This window comes from Cydia fagiglandana, chromosome Z (genome assembly GCF_963556715.1).
Source record: "Cydia fagiglandana chromosome Z, ilCydFagi1.1, whole genome shotgun sequence".
NCBI lineage: Eukaryota > Metazoa > Arthropoda > Insecta > Lepidoptera > Tortricidae > Cydia > Cydia fagiglandana.
Genome location: NC_085959.1, coordinates 4,901,276 through 4,919,169, shown reverse-complemented (window position 1 = coordinate 4,919,169; position 17,894 = coordinate 4,901,276). Strand labels below are relative to the sequence as shown.

The 17,894-nt window shown below is 39.6% G+C and overlaps 1 protein-coding gene and 1 long non-coding RNA gene across 2 annotated transcripts in view; both read right to left on the bottom strand.

Annotated features, from left to right (window-relative positions):
* Positions 1 to 2,146: 2,146 nt before the first annotated feature.
* The window catches only part of LOC134678788 (uncharacterized), a 48,148-nt gene continuing 32,400 nt past the window's right edge, over positions 2,147 to 17,894 (bottom strand). Inside the window, exon 2 of the long non-coding RNA XR_010100244.1 lies at positions 2,147 to 4,238. This is a non-coding gene — a long non-coding RNA (uncharacterized LOC134678788). The remainder of the gene's footprint in view (positions 4,239 to 17,894) is intronic.
* LOC134678770 (SET and MYND domain-containing protein 4-like) overlaps positions 2,147 to 17,894 on the bottom strand; it is a 38,195-nt gene continuing 22,447 nt past the window's right edge. The window contains exons 10-18 of the mRNA XM_063537469.1: positions 17,716 to 17,842; positions 16,729 to 16,825; positions 15,122 to 15,179; positions 13,839 to 13,961; positions 12,323 to 12,476; positions 11,587 to 11,724; positions 10,439 to 10,518; positions 8,690 to 8,766; positions 2,147 to 7,904 (exon numbers count right to left, since the gene is read on the bottom strand). Of these exons, the coding sequence (XP_063393539.1) occupies positions 7,712 to 7,904; positions 8,690 to 8,766; positions 10,439 to 10,518; positions 11,587 to 11,724; positions 12,323 to 12,476; positions 13,839 to 13,961; positions 15,122 to 15,179; positions 16,729 to 16,825; positions 17,716 to 17,842 (1,047 nt within the window). The 3' untranslated portion in view covers positions 2,147 to 7,711. The remainder of the gene's footprint in view (positions 7,905 to 8,689; positions 8,767 to 10,438; positions 10,519 to 11,586; positions 11,725 to 12,322; positions 12,477 to 13,838; positions 13,962 to 15,121; positions 15,180 to 16,728; positions 16,826 to 17,715; positions 17,843 to 17,894) is intronic.

Sequence of the window (17,894 nt, the reverse complement as noted above, 5' to 3'; positions counted from 1 at the left end):
CGGTGCAAAAAGTACTGAGGTTGACTGAAGTAGCATGAAGAATACGAACGTTCCCGAGATAATACGGTGGATAACCATTATGCACTACATCTATACGTAAAAAAACACGTGGTTTAAATTCTGAATGCTTAAATTACCAATTAAGTATTCGCAGAGGGTCAAATCCTGAATTGCTTAGTTAATATGGAAAGAAAAGATCTCCTTTGCCTATGGGAGTAATTTTCAGATGAGACTTATCTTGCTCGCGCAAAAAATGCACGATACCGTAAAACGGGGTGACTATAATGATACTCAGGGGCGAATATAAATTTAATATTAAACCATCATAGAGTTTTGTGCATTATTTTTGGTAGTAGATAAAATATAATTTTTTAGTTATCTAACTAGTTACACAAACATTAAGAGTAAAAGATCAAATTAGTTTTGTCCCTGTTCACCCCGGTTGACGGTACTGCTATTTTTTAAAGATAAGAACGGGTCACTAGGATTGCTATACAGTCACCCGTTTCCGTTGCTCTCGAGCGTACTACACTGTAACAAAGTTAATGGTAGTAAGTTTAAATATAGTGGAGTAGGCAAGTTATTGTTGTGAACGCCTATTGGTCTCGGTGTTCCGTATCTGGAACGTCGGGCGGCAATGGTCGTGTTTAACCCGCGGGGGTACAATGTAAATGTTAGACTACTGTATGAAAGGATTATGGAATACATTAATGAGCTTAATAAGCATTGTATAGTTTTATTTTTAACGATTTAAACTAAATTTAGCTATAATTTTAATGTGCCCGTTGAATATCAACAAATTCTTTGACTGCATCGACCAGTGGCGCCCTCATTAGGGAAATTGTATTTTCTAATACTAATAGTTGTTCGTTTGGAACGCTTCGTGAGTGATTCATTAAAATTGTACAATTCAGCCTGAAAAATAGGCGTGTCTACGCCGCCGTCTTTTATTTAATTCTTAATTTGAAGCTCGGTGATTTCATGACAAGAGACACCGGAGCATAAACTGCAGAGGACCGAGCATTTGAAGCTTGACTTTACGCAGATGCAGCCTGTCTTGTACCCGCGTGATAAAAAATTCAGAACGGAGGGGGATGCCACTTTGCTCGTTGGGATGAACCCCTGTTCGGTCTTTTTCCACTCTCAACCACTTCTGAACTTGGTGGTAAAATCAGTAAGCGTGCGATGTTGCACCTTCTTTTGATGGAGGCAAATGGCCGAGGTCAACCTTAGCAAACCTGGCACTTTTTACAAGTTTTTTTGTAGCGCAGGCTTTGGAGAGTATCTTTAGTGACGTCTCCTTTACAGAGAGCTACAAAGCAATACGCTGCGGCAATGCATGACGGCTAGGTAGGCTGAATTAGGTTGGAGGAACACTTTTTGCCGAATCGCATTGCAGCTGTGCGAGCAGCAGGTCTAATACCAAGTACTAAAATGCTAAACTACTTGTAAATATAAAAGTTCAATATTTTCCCATTTTGGTTTTGCAAGCAAATGGACGCCATTTTTACCTTCTATCAGTAATAAATGTAATGTATTTTATTTTAGTAGAATTGAATTGTCTATAAAGTCCAATTTGTTACAATACGCTATAGTTCGTTTTTTTTAGCATTAGAAAGAACTTGCAAGAATGTAAGCCATCTTGACATGTCTTTTAATTGGAATACGCTTTTTAAAAATCAGTAACTATTACTTATGAAAGCAGAAGAATATAAATGATCGTATTACATTCATAATTGTTACATATTTGCCGTAACTTATTTTTAAAATCTGTTTTTCAATTAAAATACACATCAAGATTGTTTACCTTATTTCTAATGCTAAAAAAACGAACTATAGCTTTGTTTTATTTCTAGATATTCAAGTAAATGATACTGACCTGAAACTTGCTCTCGAGTGTACTATATTAGTCCAGTATAATACTGGACAAAATTGCCTTGCCTGTAAGTATTTAACCTTCAGAGTAGGTATATTCTGGTTTTCAAATTGTTTTTGATAAAAAATGCATAGTTTAGAACTTAAATTACCCTTTGCTTGCGAATTTAACGAGTTTTTGTGTTAAATATGACGGGCCTATATTCACAGAGCGATTACACGTGTTTACATATATTAATCTTCTTTTGAGGGTATAATAAAAAGGCTAATAACTCTTGCAATAATCTTTAATAGTGGAAACTTCAATATTGGCATTAGATACAAAACCAGTAAAACCACGTTATATATTTGACTAATTACAAAAACACCTACTACTTATAAGTCTACGTGTAAAACTTACAATATCTAAAACGTTGCCTGACGAAAATTACACCGAAATAGTGTTGGTAAGACTCGGGTCTAAATTATTCCACTTTCGAGTACTGCTGCCGTCGGAAAGTTTACAGAAATGCGAAATTTGCTCATTGAAATTTCGGAATCTTGTCATAAGTTTGTAAGGGGATCAACATTTTCAATTTCCAAAGTGCTTAAAATTTATTACCTGCATTTACTACATTAAGAATCGAGTTGATATGAGTAGCGAACTCTTGGGAATCGAGTTGATATGAGTAGCGAACTCTTGGGAATCGAGTTGAAACGAGAAGTAGAATCGAGTCTTTACCAACACTTCACTGAAATAAAAGTCTAAAGGCCCCTGTAGGCCAGTCCACGGGACGCAGCCATGCGGTAGAATGAGATAGCAATATCACTTGCTCCCTCTAACGCACAAATGCGTCCCCCCCCCCCCCCATTGGCCCACGCTGGCCCAATATGTATAGGGGCCTTAAGGGCTTACGGCGATATTTGCATCGAAAGCTGGATTTTATGGAGAAAGCATCCGCTTTGACCAGTGATACTACCAGGACCACTCCGAATGATTTCATCCGAGGAAACACTAATTTCATTCACGAGAATTCAAGATGGCGGACCTTTTCCAAAATGGAGGCTTTATACAGGGCGTCCCAAGACTATGGGACATCAAGGGAAAGTACCTATATCGTAGATTGGATATTTTGATGAAAGAAGACATATTTTAATTTAAAAATCAATTTAAACTGCATTCATAGATTTTTAAATAATTACATGGTTGAATCGGGAATCGAACCCGCTACACGTGAAAAAAAAATCACCTTTCGGCATCATTCATCGTAAGGATTATTTTTTGCTAAATAAAATAGTGTCAGAAATAAAAGGAAGACCATGAATTTTAATATCTTTAATTCAAAATTAATCAATTTAATTTATCAAATGCCCAAAAATGCACTCTTTGATAATTTCGCTAAATTTCACATCAAATGTTAAAATTCATGGTCTTCCTTTTATTTTTGACACTATGTTATTTAGCAAAAAATAATCCTTACGATGAATGATGCCGAATGGCCGCCATCTTTCATTTATTAAGACGAAACAGGAGCAGAGTTTTAAATATTTTAGGTAAATATACCCGTCTTGCTAACGCAAGCGGCTTCTAAAACTAGTGCGATAAGGACAAGGCGAAAAATCCTGCGTAAAAATCTCAAAAATCGAGGTTTCGTACTCGACTGTTTCCTCCTCCAAAACTTAACCAATCGTAACCAAATTTAAAAATATAAATTATTATGAAATTATCTGTGTCAGACCGTTTTGCTTTTTTGGCTTATCTGTGTCAGACCGCTTTGCTTTTTTGGCTAATTGATATCATCATATCAGTTTTGAATACTACACCTCTCATTGCGGCATAGTCAATGAGGCCATTTTGGCCATTTTTGAAGGGGTCTAGCGCCTTAACCTTTTAACCGCCGGCAATTTTTGATCGAGCGTGCTCGTGTCGCCACCGACAGTATATGTACCACGCAGAGTAAGGTTGGCATAGTTACGGGAGTTATAAATGTGCTGTAAAAACCAAATCAGATATTTGTCTTATTTATCAGACTGTGGCGAAATGAGCTGGATATGTAATGTCTTATATATCAGACTCTGGCGGTTAAAGGGTTAATAAACAAAAATATCAAAAAAAGCAATACGGTCCGACACAGATATTGAAAATATTAATCTGTGTTGAAAAAATCATTGCTCTAGCATCAAAACCCACGAAGGAAACAGTCGAGTACGTTTGTATGGAGAAATGACCACTCCTGTTGGTTCTTAAATGGTTTTTTTTCGTTTTGATATATCAATCTCTAAAATCGGTGCAGCTGTTTTGTGGCTAAGTTTTTTAAATTTTGCAGCCGCCATTATAGAAAAGGTCCGCCATCTTCAATTCTAGTGGATGAAATTTGTGTTTCCTTAGTTTAAATTATTCAGATTGGTCCATAGTTTCACTGGGCAAAGCGGCTTGCTTTCTGCATAAAATGCAGTTTCATTTTGCTAAGCCCCATCACTATAAATGTTAAAGCTAATTACTGTAACATCAAAATTCGTAAAATAAATGTTATTCCTAAATTATTGCCAACTCTGGTGTTTTCATTTTATACTTAGCCCTCACATAAAAAAAAAATGTGCGTTTCGTTCGTACAAAAACGATTCAAAGTGTAAATATTTTTTTTTTCGATTTTCTTTATTTCCTTATTTCGACCTGCTGTAATTTACCCCTGCACCATAGCCCGGTGTGTAGTGCACGTGTAGTGCACGGTGTAGCCTGTACTCTGTATCTTTAGGTATTTAATTTATAAAAGTAAACAAATTCTAACCTCAAATGGCTCTTTAACCCAGGTGAGGGTAGATGAAAACATTACACGATCAAATAATGTAGGTTACAGTCAGGACGCTCAGTGGCAAATCCAGGCGGATTTGTATTTGGTTGGTAAACCAATAAATGTTATAACTACCCGAAAATGTACAGTCGACGTCAAAGAGATCTTTACGACTAACGTTACAAAAAAATATTTACACGACTTTATTGTCACAGAATTTAGGTCGTGTAAACATTTTTTTGTTACTTTGGCTGTAAATTTCTCTTTGACGTCGACTGTACAAATTGTTTTTTTACATTTATTGAAATTCCTAAAGATACAGAGATTAGACAGCAATAATCCTGTTTTGCGATGATTATGTAGATAAGATTGAAAATCAAGCGCACATATAAAATGTATAAACGGTTTTTATTGTGTTAGGTACCTACTCGAAAAATAAACACAGTATAACAAGTAAGTACAAAAACGCCTAATTGAGATAGCCGAACTTGATACACGACTGTATTATCGATAGTTTTTTTTTTTCAAGTATTAATAAACTACAAAAAGAGTGTAATGTGTATGAAATGTAAGTGTTAATTAGTACCTAGCTTTCTAAGCGTGAAAATGTGCAACGTAGTAAAAGAAATGGTCGCTCTTATACTGAGTATTCGAACGCCAATGTGTGGTGATCGCGAGTCGACTTATATGCTCAACCTAGAAACGTGATCTATGGATATAAGGCTGCCTATCCACTGAGGCATAACATTTAGTCCAGCGGAATGGAGAATAGAACCAATGCTATTGGTTGATTCCCTCGTGTCTCCTCTCGTCTCCTCCTCAGTGGAAGGGCAGCCTAAACCACTCACGACAACTACTACGTTTATGTAAATATACATATATGAAAGACTAGATCACATAAATTATTCGATGTGCAGAGAATAGAGTAGAATGAAATATTACAATTCCAAATGTGATATGATATACAGGGTCATTTTTGGACTGTTAGCCATATTGTGCGAGGTGATTAGTACTGATTAGGCCATATTGAACAACGTTTTCTATGAGACCAACCCCGAAATCCCAAAAAAAATTTGGCCTTCCCATAGAAAACGTCGACATCCACTCCACCAAAATGTATGAAACGGCAAAAAAAATTTTGTGATTTCGAAGTTGGTCCTATAGAATAAGTTGTTCAGTATGGCTTACCTAATCACCTCGCGCAATGTGGCTAACGGTCCAAAAATTACCCTGTATATCGGAGCGGCGAAGGTGCTTACAAATATCTGAACACGCAGTTTAACGTCTTGATATTAGATATTTGTGAACACCTTCGTCGCGATGATCGATGATGATGATGATAGACCGATGGCGATTGTATGGGAGGCAATTTCTAACTTAAAGATATAAAAGGAGACAACTGGTGTATATGCTCCAGTTTCACTATCTACTCCCAAATAATTCTATTAAAACGTACGACAGTTCATTATAATTATTAAGTCAATGTATTGCTTTGTACAATGCAAAAAATTTCCTCACTTTAATGTCGTCACATACCTATACTGCAAAACGTAATTCAAGACCAAAAAAAGTAAAAAATGTTGCCACTGCAATAATTTGTTCGTAAAATAGTAAATTCCTTTTGATAAATAATCACGCTAAGATAATTTATTCATTAGTAATTTTACTCCTACTATTTAAAAAAGTACTTTTACTTACTTATTTATACATAAATACAAGACGCGCTAGTAAAAAAGTGGCAACATTTCTTACTTTTTTTGGTCTTGAATTGCGTTTTGCAGTTTAGTAGAATTGTTATACCAATACCATAGAGAAATATAGTAAGCGTCGAGCGCTCACTCCATATACATTAGTTTTGGTACCATAACGACTATTATTTTCATAGTCTACATCTAGCGTCAAGTAGAGGAATTGCCAGTACTGCTACTCGACAATAGATGTCGCGACTGACGAAAAGTGTATTGCTCAACAATTTACGACTAATATTACAAGCAGAAAGAGTTGAAAATAGAGTTCCGGTTATATAATATTAGCTGAAAATTATTGAGCAATTAGAGTTTTCGTTCGAGTATTGTCGAGTAGCAGTACAGATAAATCCGCTACTTGAAGCTAGATGTCGACCACGAAACTAATAGGTGTTTAGCAGTGGCGGTGCGTCCATAAAAGCCGATTCCCACCGGCTTGCCTACTTTGGACGTTTGAACAGAGCTGTAAAGGAACTATGTAAGCAAAATTAGCCCCGGGTTGCCTATGGATATTTTTGACGCGCCGCCACTGGTGTTTAGTAACTGTCACATTGGGGCAGTGGAGTGGGAATGAGGTTTTGGAGTTGCAGTGAAAATATTTAGGGGTTGCAATAACAATGTTTTGGGGTTACTATGAAATTTGGGGTTAGAATAAGAATGTGTTGTGTTGGAGTGGGAATGAGGTTTTGGAGTTGCAGTGAAAATATTTAGGGGTTGCAATAACAATGTTTTGGGGTTACTATGAAATTTGGGGTTAGAATAAGAATGTGTTGTGTTGGAGTGGGAATGAGGTTTTGGAGTTGCAGTGTAAATATTTAGGGGTTGCAATAACAATGTTTTGGGGTTACTATGAAATTTGGGGTTAGAATAAGAATGTGTTGTGTTGGAGTGGGAATGAGGTTTTGGGGTTGCAGTGAGAATATTTAGGGGTTGCAATAACAATGTTTTGGGCTTACTATGACATTTGGGGTTGGAATAAGAATGTGTTGTGTTGGAGTGGGAATGAGAAGGTTTTGGGGTTGCAGTGAGAATATTTTAGGGGATGCAACAACAATGTTTTGGGGTTACTATGACATTTGGGGTTGGAATAAGAATGTGTTGTGTTGGAGTGGGAATGAGAAGGTTTTCAGGTTGCAGTGAGAATATTTAGGGGATGCAATAACAATGTTTTGGGGTTACTATGACATTTGGGGTTGGAATAAGAATGTGTTGTGTTGGAGTGGGAATGAGAAGGTTTTGGGGTTGCAGTGACAATATTTAGGGGTTGCAATAACAATGTTTTGTGGTTGCAATGATGTCGCCCTGTTAGTCGGCGACAGGTTATATCTTAAGGTTGTAATGCAGCTCTTGGTGCACGGATTGCACGGGCGGCGCGCGGCTCTCGGCGAGCAGCGCGGCCGCGACCGCCTCGTGCCCCTTCAGGCGCGCCACCAGGGGCTCCCAGGACCCGTAGTTCAGGGACGTCAGTTGGACGGCCTTGGTGAGGATCTTGTGGGTTTCCAGCAGCCAGTCTCTGGGAGAAAACGAAAACTAATCATAATTTAGATCTAATAAGAAATATAAATTAAAATGTTGGTTATTTGGAAGTAGTTTTGTTCATAATACTTCGTTTGCACTGATGTTCAAGTAATTTCTTACAGCAAAAAAACAAACATATTTAACGGTATCTAACGGTTTTTAGATATTTAAATAAAACATAGGGAAACACATATCGATGGTATTACAAGTGGAAATTGTTGAAGCGATCATAGGAAAAATGAATACCTATGATAAATATAAACAATATAAAAGCGGATTTCAAAGTGTTACCCAAATAATTACGAGTTACAGTAATTGCCACAACGAAGGTGTTGATTAATGTAGTTTTTCCTATTTTTAGTACGTATAATTTCATTTGGTCAGTTACTTGTTTTTTTACTAGAAACCGGCCAAGTGCAAGTCGGACTTACACACAAAGGGTTCCCAACCATTACTCAAAAAAATTGAAAAAATCACGTTTGTTGAACGGGTACGGAGAACTTTAAATATTTATTTTATTCTGTTTTTAGTACTTGTCGTTATAGCAAGCAAAGTAACCATAACAGAAATACATCATCTGTGAAACTTTCAACTGTCTAGCTATCACGGTTCACGAGATACAGCCTGGTGACAGACAAGCGGAGAGTGAGGTATTAGTAATAGGGTCCCGTTTTCACCCTTTGGGTACGGAACCCTATAAAAGTTGTAGGTATATTGATAACACTATGGCGGTTCCGCCGTGGTGTTGTAATGAACTTGGAATATTGTGTAGTGGCTCACCGGTAGTCGGGGCTCTGCTGCGAGTTGAAGATCCTCTCCAGCATCACGTCCGAGAGCTTCCTTAGCTCGTGCGCCACCTGACAATAAAATAGTACATTAGGGGTTGTGCACAAATCAAGCGAGGTGTTTTCGGCAACTTTTTGACCCCCCCCCCCCTCCCGCTTGGTGATATTTGGTGAGGTTTTTTTTGGCAACCCCCCTCCCCACACACAACCTCACGTGTATTTTTTTGAAATTTTATCATTCGACCTAATTTTAAGATAAATTGTCTTGTACATAAAAAATCGTGTTTATTTTTATATTTTCGTTAAATAGACTCGCTATTTTGAAGTGCAGAGTGAAGATCTATGTTTAAAGAAACCGAGAAAACGTATCTACTTCTGGTAGGTTTGTTTTTCTTAGTTTCGTTCAGTGTAGAAAAATACACGTGAGGTTTCCTTTATACCCCCCTCCCCCAACGTGATCTATCGTGATTTTTTCGTGACCGCCCCTCCCCCATCGGACCTCGCGTGATTTGTGCACAAGCCCTAATACGATACAAGTGCGAAGTGCGAAGTAGGAAATTCGCACGTGTATTGTACAACGTTTTACAGGACATATGGCCCTTTAAATTTTTGACATACGCACGTATTGTCCTTAATTCCGCCCTTGGGCGGTACAGTAGCACCATATCTACTGGTAAAAGTATATTTTAATTCCGTCATAGAGTTTCCTCTCAATACATTTTTAGAGTAATTAAGATACCATCAAAAACATAAATGTGAAATTAGAAGCAAGTTCAACATTAAGAATATTATGCTTCGTCGTAAGGAATTGAGATAGATGAGTGCCAAGTTCTAGTCTTGGGCTGTAATTAAAGTCCAGGGATTGTTCGGCTAGTTTTTACGTACGGCTATATTTTACATTGTTACTTTTCTAAAACCTAGTTTGTTGGTATAAAAACTATCCAAGACAAACCCTGGACTTTAATTACAGCCCAAGACTAGAACTTGGCACTTATATCAAATTTCATTGAAATCGCTAGAGCCGTTTCCGAGATCCCCGAAATATATAAATATTACAGCTATTATTGAAATTTCTGTATTTCTTGAAATAAATATATTTTAAATTTTGAAAATATAGGTAGGTATAGGCAAGCATAGAGATACCTGATAGAAAGGGAATACTGGAATACAAATATAGGTATATAAATATATACACGGATAGGTTGTTAAAAGGTATAAGATCTCATCTTTAAGATATATGTAAAGTAATAAGGGATTCGGTGCAAATATCAAATTAGTTAGGTGAAAGCATAGACTAGGAATCCTCTATATCAGCGGTCGGTAACCTTTTAGCAGCTAGTAGTTAAGGGAGGTGACGCGGGCCGTACTTTGTTAATATATATGACTTTATGAGAGATTGTCGTTTGTCACTATTACATAGAGAAAATAGCTAAGACGGCACTCGGGCCGCAAGTGATATGTTCACGAGCCGCATGCGGCCCGCGGGGCGCAGGTTGCCGACCGCTGCTCTAGACGGAGTTTAGAGCAATTATTTCATGAAACCGATGCTGCCAAAAATACGGGGGTGCGGGGGACGAGATGAGCGAGGTCCCGTGCCGTGATTGGTTCGTTCAAACACGCGGACGTCACACAAGGACACTTTCCACTCGAAAACGGAGTAAAACTACCGTATTTGTGGCAGAGGGGGTAGAGCTACTATGCTCAGTCTGGAGGATGTCTTATCTGTGGGTGAAAGAATACGTACCTCGACGCTAAACGAGCCGTATTGATATTCGTGGCTTTGTATGTTCTGCTTGATCAACTCCACACTCTTCGTGAATTCACCTGGCAACATACATCCGTTAATTACGACGGCGTGTGGTCAGGTATACCCGGGCAAGGGTAACGGTAACACTGGACTATTTATCGGCGAGAGGGAACGACGTCACAAAGAAACTGTATTGCTTATTTCTCACTAACTTTTACTCGTACCTCCGAATGTTTATTGCAAATGATAAAAATGGAAGCAAATTTTATTAGGTATTAATTGACTTAATGCCCCTCAATAAAATAATTTACGAGCTAATCTAACTACACTCAAAGTTGAATTAAGTACATTTTTTTCAAGACATCAAACCGATAAACCCTCATGAACTAAGATCAGACTAATTGGTAATTTGAACTCTAAATCTAAAGCAAGGAGAATAAGTTATACCCTCCATCCGATCTTACCCGGGTATACCTTATCTAATTACATGCTTAAGACATTACTTAAAATATTTGTAAATTTTAACTGCAGTGTGGTATGTAATACGATGGTTGCAGTCTTTTGGTGCCTTTCATGGGTACTTTGCTTGCTTTCATTATATTCGGCGTCGGCGTAGTATCTAGGCGGTGTAACACTTGCTGTTTCAGCTTGCAGGCGGCGTGGTGTCACTGTAACATTTACCGGCGTCGGCGTAGTGTCTAGCTAGGCGATCGGCGGCGGCGTGCAGTGGGGCATGATGGCGGTGTAACACTTGCTGTTTCAGCTTGCAGGCGGCGTGGTGTCACTGTAACATTTACCGGCGTCGGCGTAGTGTCTAGCTAGGCGATCGGCGGCGGCGCGCAGTGGGGCATGATGGCGATGTAACACTTGCTGTTTCAGCTTGCAGGCGGCGTGGTGTCACTGTAACATTTACCGGCGTCGGCGTAGTGTCTAGCTAGGCGATCGGCGGCGGCGCGCAGTGAGGCATGGTGGCGGTGTAACACTTGCTGTTTCAGCTTGCAGGCGGCGTGGTGTCACTGTAACATTTACCGGCGTCGGCGTAGTGTCTAGCTAGGCGATCGGCGGCGGCGCGCAGTGAGGCATGGTGGCGGTGTAACACTTGCTGTTTCAGCTTGCAGGCGGCGTGGTGTCACTGTAACATTTACCGGCGTCGGCGTAGTGTCTAGCTAGGCGATCGGCGGCGGCGCGCAGTGAGGTATGGTGGCGGTGTAACACTTGCTGTTTCAGCTTGTAGGCGGCGTGGGCGTGCTCGATGCGGGCTTCTACTGATGGCGCGCGTTCCGCTGTAAGATGACTTACTTTTTAAATCAAAGTATATAAGTAGGTATATAATGTTAGTGTAGGTATATAAGGAAGGTAATTGTATGTCGATGTCGATACCTTGTTGTATAGTAGCACAAATCTCTTTAAAGCTATTTTGTTCTAATTAGGGGTCCTCCATTAATGACTTCTCACGTTTAGGGGGAGAGAGGGGGTCAAGAAAATGGGACTTATTGTGACAAGGGGGAGGGGGGAGTCACAAACTTTATGACGTCACTTTAACTTCATCAGTAACTGAAAACATATTTAAATTATTTTACAGTTAGTTATTTTATTTCGCTGTACAGTTAAAATCTGAACTTTTTGCAACAATAATATTAATTTTATTTGCCGATTTCGTTGAAAAAATGTGATGTCACACAAGGGGGGGGGGGGGTTTGCCAAATGTGACCAAATAGGAGGGGGAGGGGTCAAAAAATCTAGAAATACGTGTGACGTAATTAATGGATGACCCCTTATAGTGTAGATGTATAACTGCGATTTACTGGCGGGCCTTGGAGGGCCTTTAAAAATGGAGAAAAACATAAAAGCTATCTCTCGACGACGGCGATGGCCACATACCTTGTAATAGCAACTCGTTGGCACGCTCCAAGGTATCCAGAGCTCCTTGCAGTTGGAAAGGCGCGTGGCACTGTTGGCACTGGGCTCGTTTCGCACTGCCACTGCATATTACTGGGCCTTTGCATGATTGGCATAGGTAGGCGGAGAATAGTAGCTGAAACACAACAACCATCTTTATATTTGCAAAAGAAAATGACTTCGCAAACCACAGATCATATCAACTACAAGACAAACCACAGATCATATCAACTACAAGATGGTCATATAGGATCATATAAGTCAACACGCAGTCACCATACATAGGTGCTACCGTATAAAATATAGAAAATTCTGAATGTTCCGTACAAAATTAAGATAAATATACAAAAAAAAACATTCAAAAACTACAAAAAAACGGACAAAACATTTTTCTGGGATTAGTGCAAAATGAGAATGTCCAGATAAAACAAAACCTAGTTTATATATCAGATATTTTTAATTTATATGTATAAATAAATAAATAAATATTATAGGACATTTTTACACAAATTGACTAAGCCCCACGGTAAGCTCAAGAAAGCTTGTGTTGTGGGTACTCAGACAACGATATATATAATTTACAGGGGGTCCCACAGCTATGCCACATGGAGGGTAAGTACCCTGAATATTGTAGATAGAACATTTTGCTGAAAGAAGACATTATTTTAATTTAAAAAACAATTTAAACTGCATTCATAGATTTTTAAATAATTACATGGTTGAACCGGGAATCGAACCCGCTACACGGAAAAAAAAAACACCCTGTAGCTTTTTCATACCGATCGAAAGGCTTCATCATAAGGATTATTTTTTGCTAAATAACATAGTGTCGGTAATAAAAAGAAACCCATGAATTTTAACATTTTTAATTCAAATTAACCAATTTAATTTATCAAATGCTCAAAATGAGTGTCATTCTGTTGAATACAAAGCCGCTCTCTTTTGATTATTTCGCTAAATTTCACATCAAATGTTAAAATTCATGGTCTTCCTTTTTAGTTTCTGACACTATGTTATTTAGCAAAAAATAATCCTTATGATGAAGCCTTTCGATCGGGATGAAAAAGCTACAGGGTGTTTTTTTTTCTCGTGTAGCGGGTTCGATTCCCGGTTCAACCATGTAATTATTTAAAAATCATGAATGCAGTTTAAATTGTTTTTAAAATTAAAATAATGTCTTCTTTCAGTAAAATGTTCCATCTACAATATTCAGGGTACTTTCCCTCCATGTGGCATAGCTGTGGGACGCCCTGTATATAAATACATAGAAAACAACCATGACTCAGGAACAAATATCTGTATCATCATACAAATAAATGCCCTTACCAGGATTCGAACCCGGGACCATCGGCTTCATAGGCAGTGTCACTACCCACTAGGCCAGACCGGTCGTCAAATCAAGTATAATTGAAATAAACGTTGCAGACTCCGAGCCGGTAAGTATTATATGTATGTAGATGAGGTAATGCGTGACCCGGGGGCAACATGGACAGCATACCACTCCGTCCTGGGGATCGGTGCAAGCGTCGCAGTTGCAGGTGAACATGTATTGCGCACGTAGCGACGCGCGCCGGTGCGCGGCCGGCTCGCGGGACCGCGCCGGCCCGTAGCAGTTGAATACCTGGGGCAATATGGGCTTAATGGAGTCAAGGATACATTGTAATGTAAAACAAGACGAAAACTTCATCCAGTTCACATTACATTATCGCCTTTATATACCATTCACGTTTAAGATAAACAAAGCATTTTTCTCAAAAATGGACGGCAAAGTCGACTTTGCCGTCTAAAAAATAGGTCGCGTAGCGCGTAGTTTATGGTCACTCAAAAATTAAAAAGTTAAAAACATTGCAGTCTCGCTTTTATTCCATTATTTGTCGAGTTCCAAACTTTTTAAAATTTGAAATGGCCATATTAAATGAAGGCACAGGCCCATTAAACAGCCAAACAGATGATTAGTACCGCGACTATTTAGTTGTCTCAAATAGGTTGGCGTATTTTCGGCAGAAAAATACACTTCTATTTTTTTATTAAAAAAATAAAAAGGCGGCAAGGGCTTTTTTCTGTGAAAATATATACGTAAGAACGTTGGTTTTGTAAAATATTTCTATGATATTTATATTTCTTGCACCATTTTTGAGAAAAGCACTAATATATATGACTCGGCTGGAAGGCTACTTGCTGGCTTCGGATTCAATTAAACGGACTTCCAAGGTCGTCCGTTTAAAACGAATACTCAGCCTGCAAGTAGCTACTTCCGAGCCTCGACAATAATGTACTATTAACTCCAACATATCGTTAGGTTACACAAAAATCTCACTTGATAAAAATAACCAAACATCAATCTTGTTTTGTTACTACATAGCTTCTAGTACGATTCACTATGACTCTGAACTGAACGTAGGTATGTACAATATTATGTAACGCTTATACAAAAATAACTTTTAATATTAAAGTACCGTTATAACTTGTAAGTTTTTTTTATGTCGCGCTTAAATAACATGAAAACTGGCTGGATTCGAAAATTACCCATGTATATACACTGCAAATAGAAACAACTGGCTAGTTTTTGCCTACTCGGACCAAAAACTCGAGTAACATACAAGGTTTTACATTGATAAGGGCCACCCGCCACTTGAACCATTCACTAACCCAGGGTTAACTGTTTAAACCATGGAGTTATTATGGTTACCAGTACAATTTGACACTTCGGTAACGGTTTAACCGATTAACCCCGGGTTAGTGGAATGGTGCAAGTGGGCCTAATGGGATTAAATAACTAACCTCGGTATTGGCCGGCAGTTCGCGCGCGCACACCACGATCAGGCGGTTTCGGTAGAAGCTGCGGAACAATGGAACATAGAGGTCAATTCGAACGTGCACCGTGCACCTGACATCGAAATGATGTCAGTTAGTTGTCGTTTGCGCGTTCATTTCGCGGGGACTTGTCCGTACATGCATTAGCGCGTCGCACGAGCGAATCAATAAGAACAAAATGTCATTTTTGAAGTGAAAACTTCTTTAGCGGCGCTGAGCACTTTTTGAGGTGGGGAAAAAATGATAAACTCGATTCAGCGTAACGCGTAACGTAACGCGGACGTCATGTGTCACGAACAATGTTATTCACCAAAGAACTTTAGTCATAACGTATCATAATCAGGTCAATTATTTAAAAGTGGACTTTTATATTAAGCAATAAAGCTCAATGTTCTAATCTTGTACGGGCTGAAATACGAGGATCTCACAGTTACATTCTAACTTTATATCACTCAAACATAATTCAATAAAGCTACATTTTGATAAAATCGCTAATAAAAGTGAACTCTAGTACTGGTGAATAAAACTCAAAATATAATATTTAGATGCGAGGTCGAATTTTGAACAATTAACGCTACAAATGTAAGCTCACTGGCCAGCAAATTCGGAACTTAAGTTTTTCAATAGAAAGGAGGATGGGTCAATTATACATAGTGCTGCAGACATTTTGGACTAGTCATTGAGTTTTCACTTCTGTCGGCACTCCCGGAGTGCAACCCGTATTCTTGGGAGTAGTTGTCAAGCGGATCCCAGGCCCCCATGAGCCGTGGCAAAAATGCCGGGATAACGCGAGGAAGAAGTATGTTAGGAAGTGTCGAAGAGGGAGATCATTAGAGTATCAAGTACTGAATAAATGTATCCCACCTGTAAGGGCCACCTCACATCTGGCGTCTTTCGAGCGTCGGCGTCTACAATTGTATGGCCGCTGCTCGACGCAACGTCGACGCGACTGCGCAGCGACGTCATTTTCCATAGCGCTGAGTGGCGCTGACCAGACGCCGACGCTCGAGGGACACTAGATGTGGGGTGGCCCTAAAGGTCCAGCGAATAATTAGCTTTGGATTCTCTTAACTTTGCGATGTCTACAGGTAAGACGCGAACGAGTTAAGCATACAATGAAACGTGTTATTACCCTTAGACCTACATGCACCTTTCACTAACGCGGGGTTTACCGGTTAAACCTGGAGTTACCGTGCTACAAGTACAATTTGTCACAGGGTTAACGGTTTAACCGGTTAGCCCCGGTTTAGTGGAATGGTGGAAGTGGGCCTTACATGTTGAGTGCACGCCCTCAACTCTGGTGGCTCGTGTCTGTGTCTATACCTCGTTTTTTTTAGCATTAGAAATAAGGTAAACAATCTTGATGTGTCTTTTAATTGAAAAACACATTTTAAAAATAAGTTACGGCAAATATGTAACAATTATGAATCTAATACGATCATACATATTCTTCTGCTTTCATAAGTAATAGTTTTTGATTTTTAAAAAGCGTTTTTCAATTAAAAGACATGTCGAAATCGCTTACCTTCTTGCAAGTTCTTTCTAATGCTAAAACAAACGAACTATAAACTCACGTGTTGATAACGTCGGGGGCGCACGAGTGATTCATCATGGCTGCCGAAGGGTATATAGCTGTCGCACGTCGCACCTCTCGCTCGCTCACTGTCCGTCCTGTAGAATAAACATTTTTTTGAAACTTATGCAGAAATATTGAAGCGTATCTTGCGCGCTGGAGGTCTGTCATCTTGTGGCCTTCATCGGGAACTTAAATTTGACGTCGACACTTCGCTTAAATATTTTTTTTTATTCTTTTGTGGTTAATTTTCCGATAGAACGTCTAGCAACCGTCACCAAGGAAGAGTTTTGGCCGAAGGGTGTCAAGTTCTGGCGGAGAGCGCTGGTGGCCTAGCGGTAAGGGCGTGCGACTGAAAGCGGAGGTCGCGGGTTCAAACCCCGGTTCGTACCAATGAGATTTTCGGAACTTATGTACGAAAAATTATTTGATATTTACCACTCGCTTTTCTGTGAAGGAAATCGTCGTGAGGAAATCGGACTAATCCCAACAAGGCCTAGTTTCCCTTTGAGTTGGAAGGTCAGATGGCAGTCGCTTTGGAATAACTAGGGCCTACGCTAAATCTCGGGATTATTTGCCAAGCGGACCCCAGGCTCCCATGAGGCGTGACATAATGTCGGGACAACACGAGGAAGATGATGGTGTCAAGTTCCGGTGGTTCCGCGGCCGGCTCCTCGATACTGCGGGGTTGCGAAATGTAAAAAAAACCGCGTCAGACTCGCTCACCGAGGGTTCCGTACGTTCGTGTTATAGCGGCAACAGTAATACATCTGTGAAAATATCAACTCTCACGGTTCACGAGACAGACAGAGGGACAGTCGGACAGTGGAGTCTTAGTAATAGGGTCCCGTTTTTACCCTTTGGGTACGGAACCCTAAAAATGGCCTTCAAAACGTGATGTACTCTATTTTTGCTGTTATTTGGAGGAATGTGAAATTATATTATGCAAATAAAATTGGAGTGGTGTAGTGAGTAATGTAGTATATACCGTCGTCGTGGTCCACCGTGGCCAGGCCGAGGGTCGCGTGCCCGTTGCAGACCAGCTGTCCCGTCGCCCGCAGCAGCAGGGCCGCCGCGAACAACCGCAGTTGACCTTGGGACAGTGGGTAAGGCACCTATAACATAATAATGACTCCCTTATAATTCAGCCTCAATCTCTTAACCCTT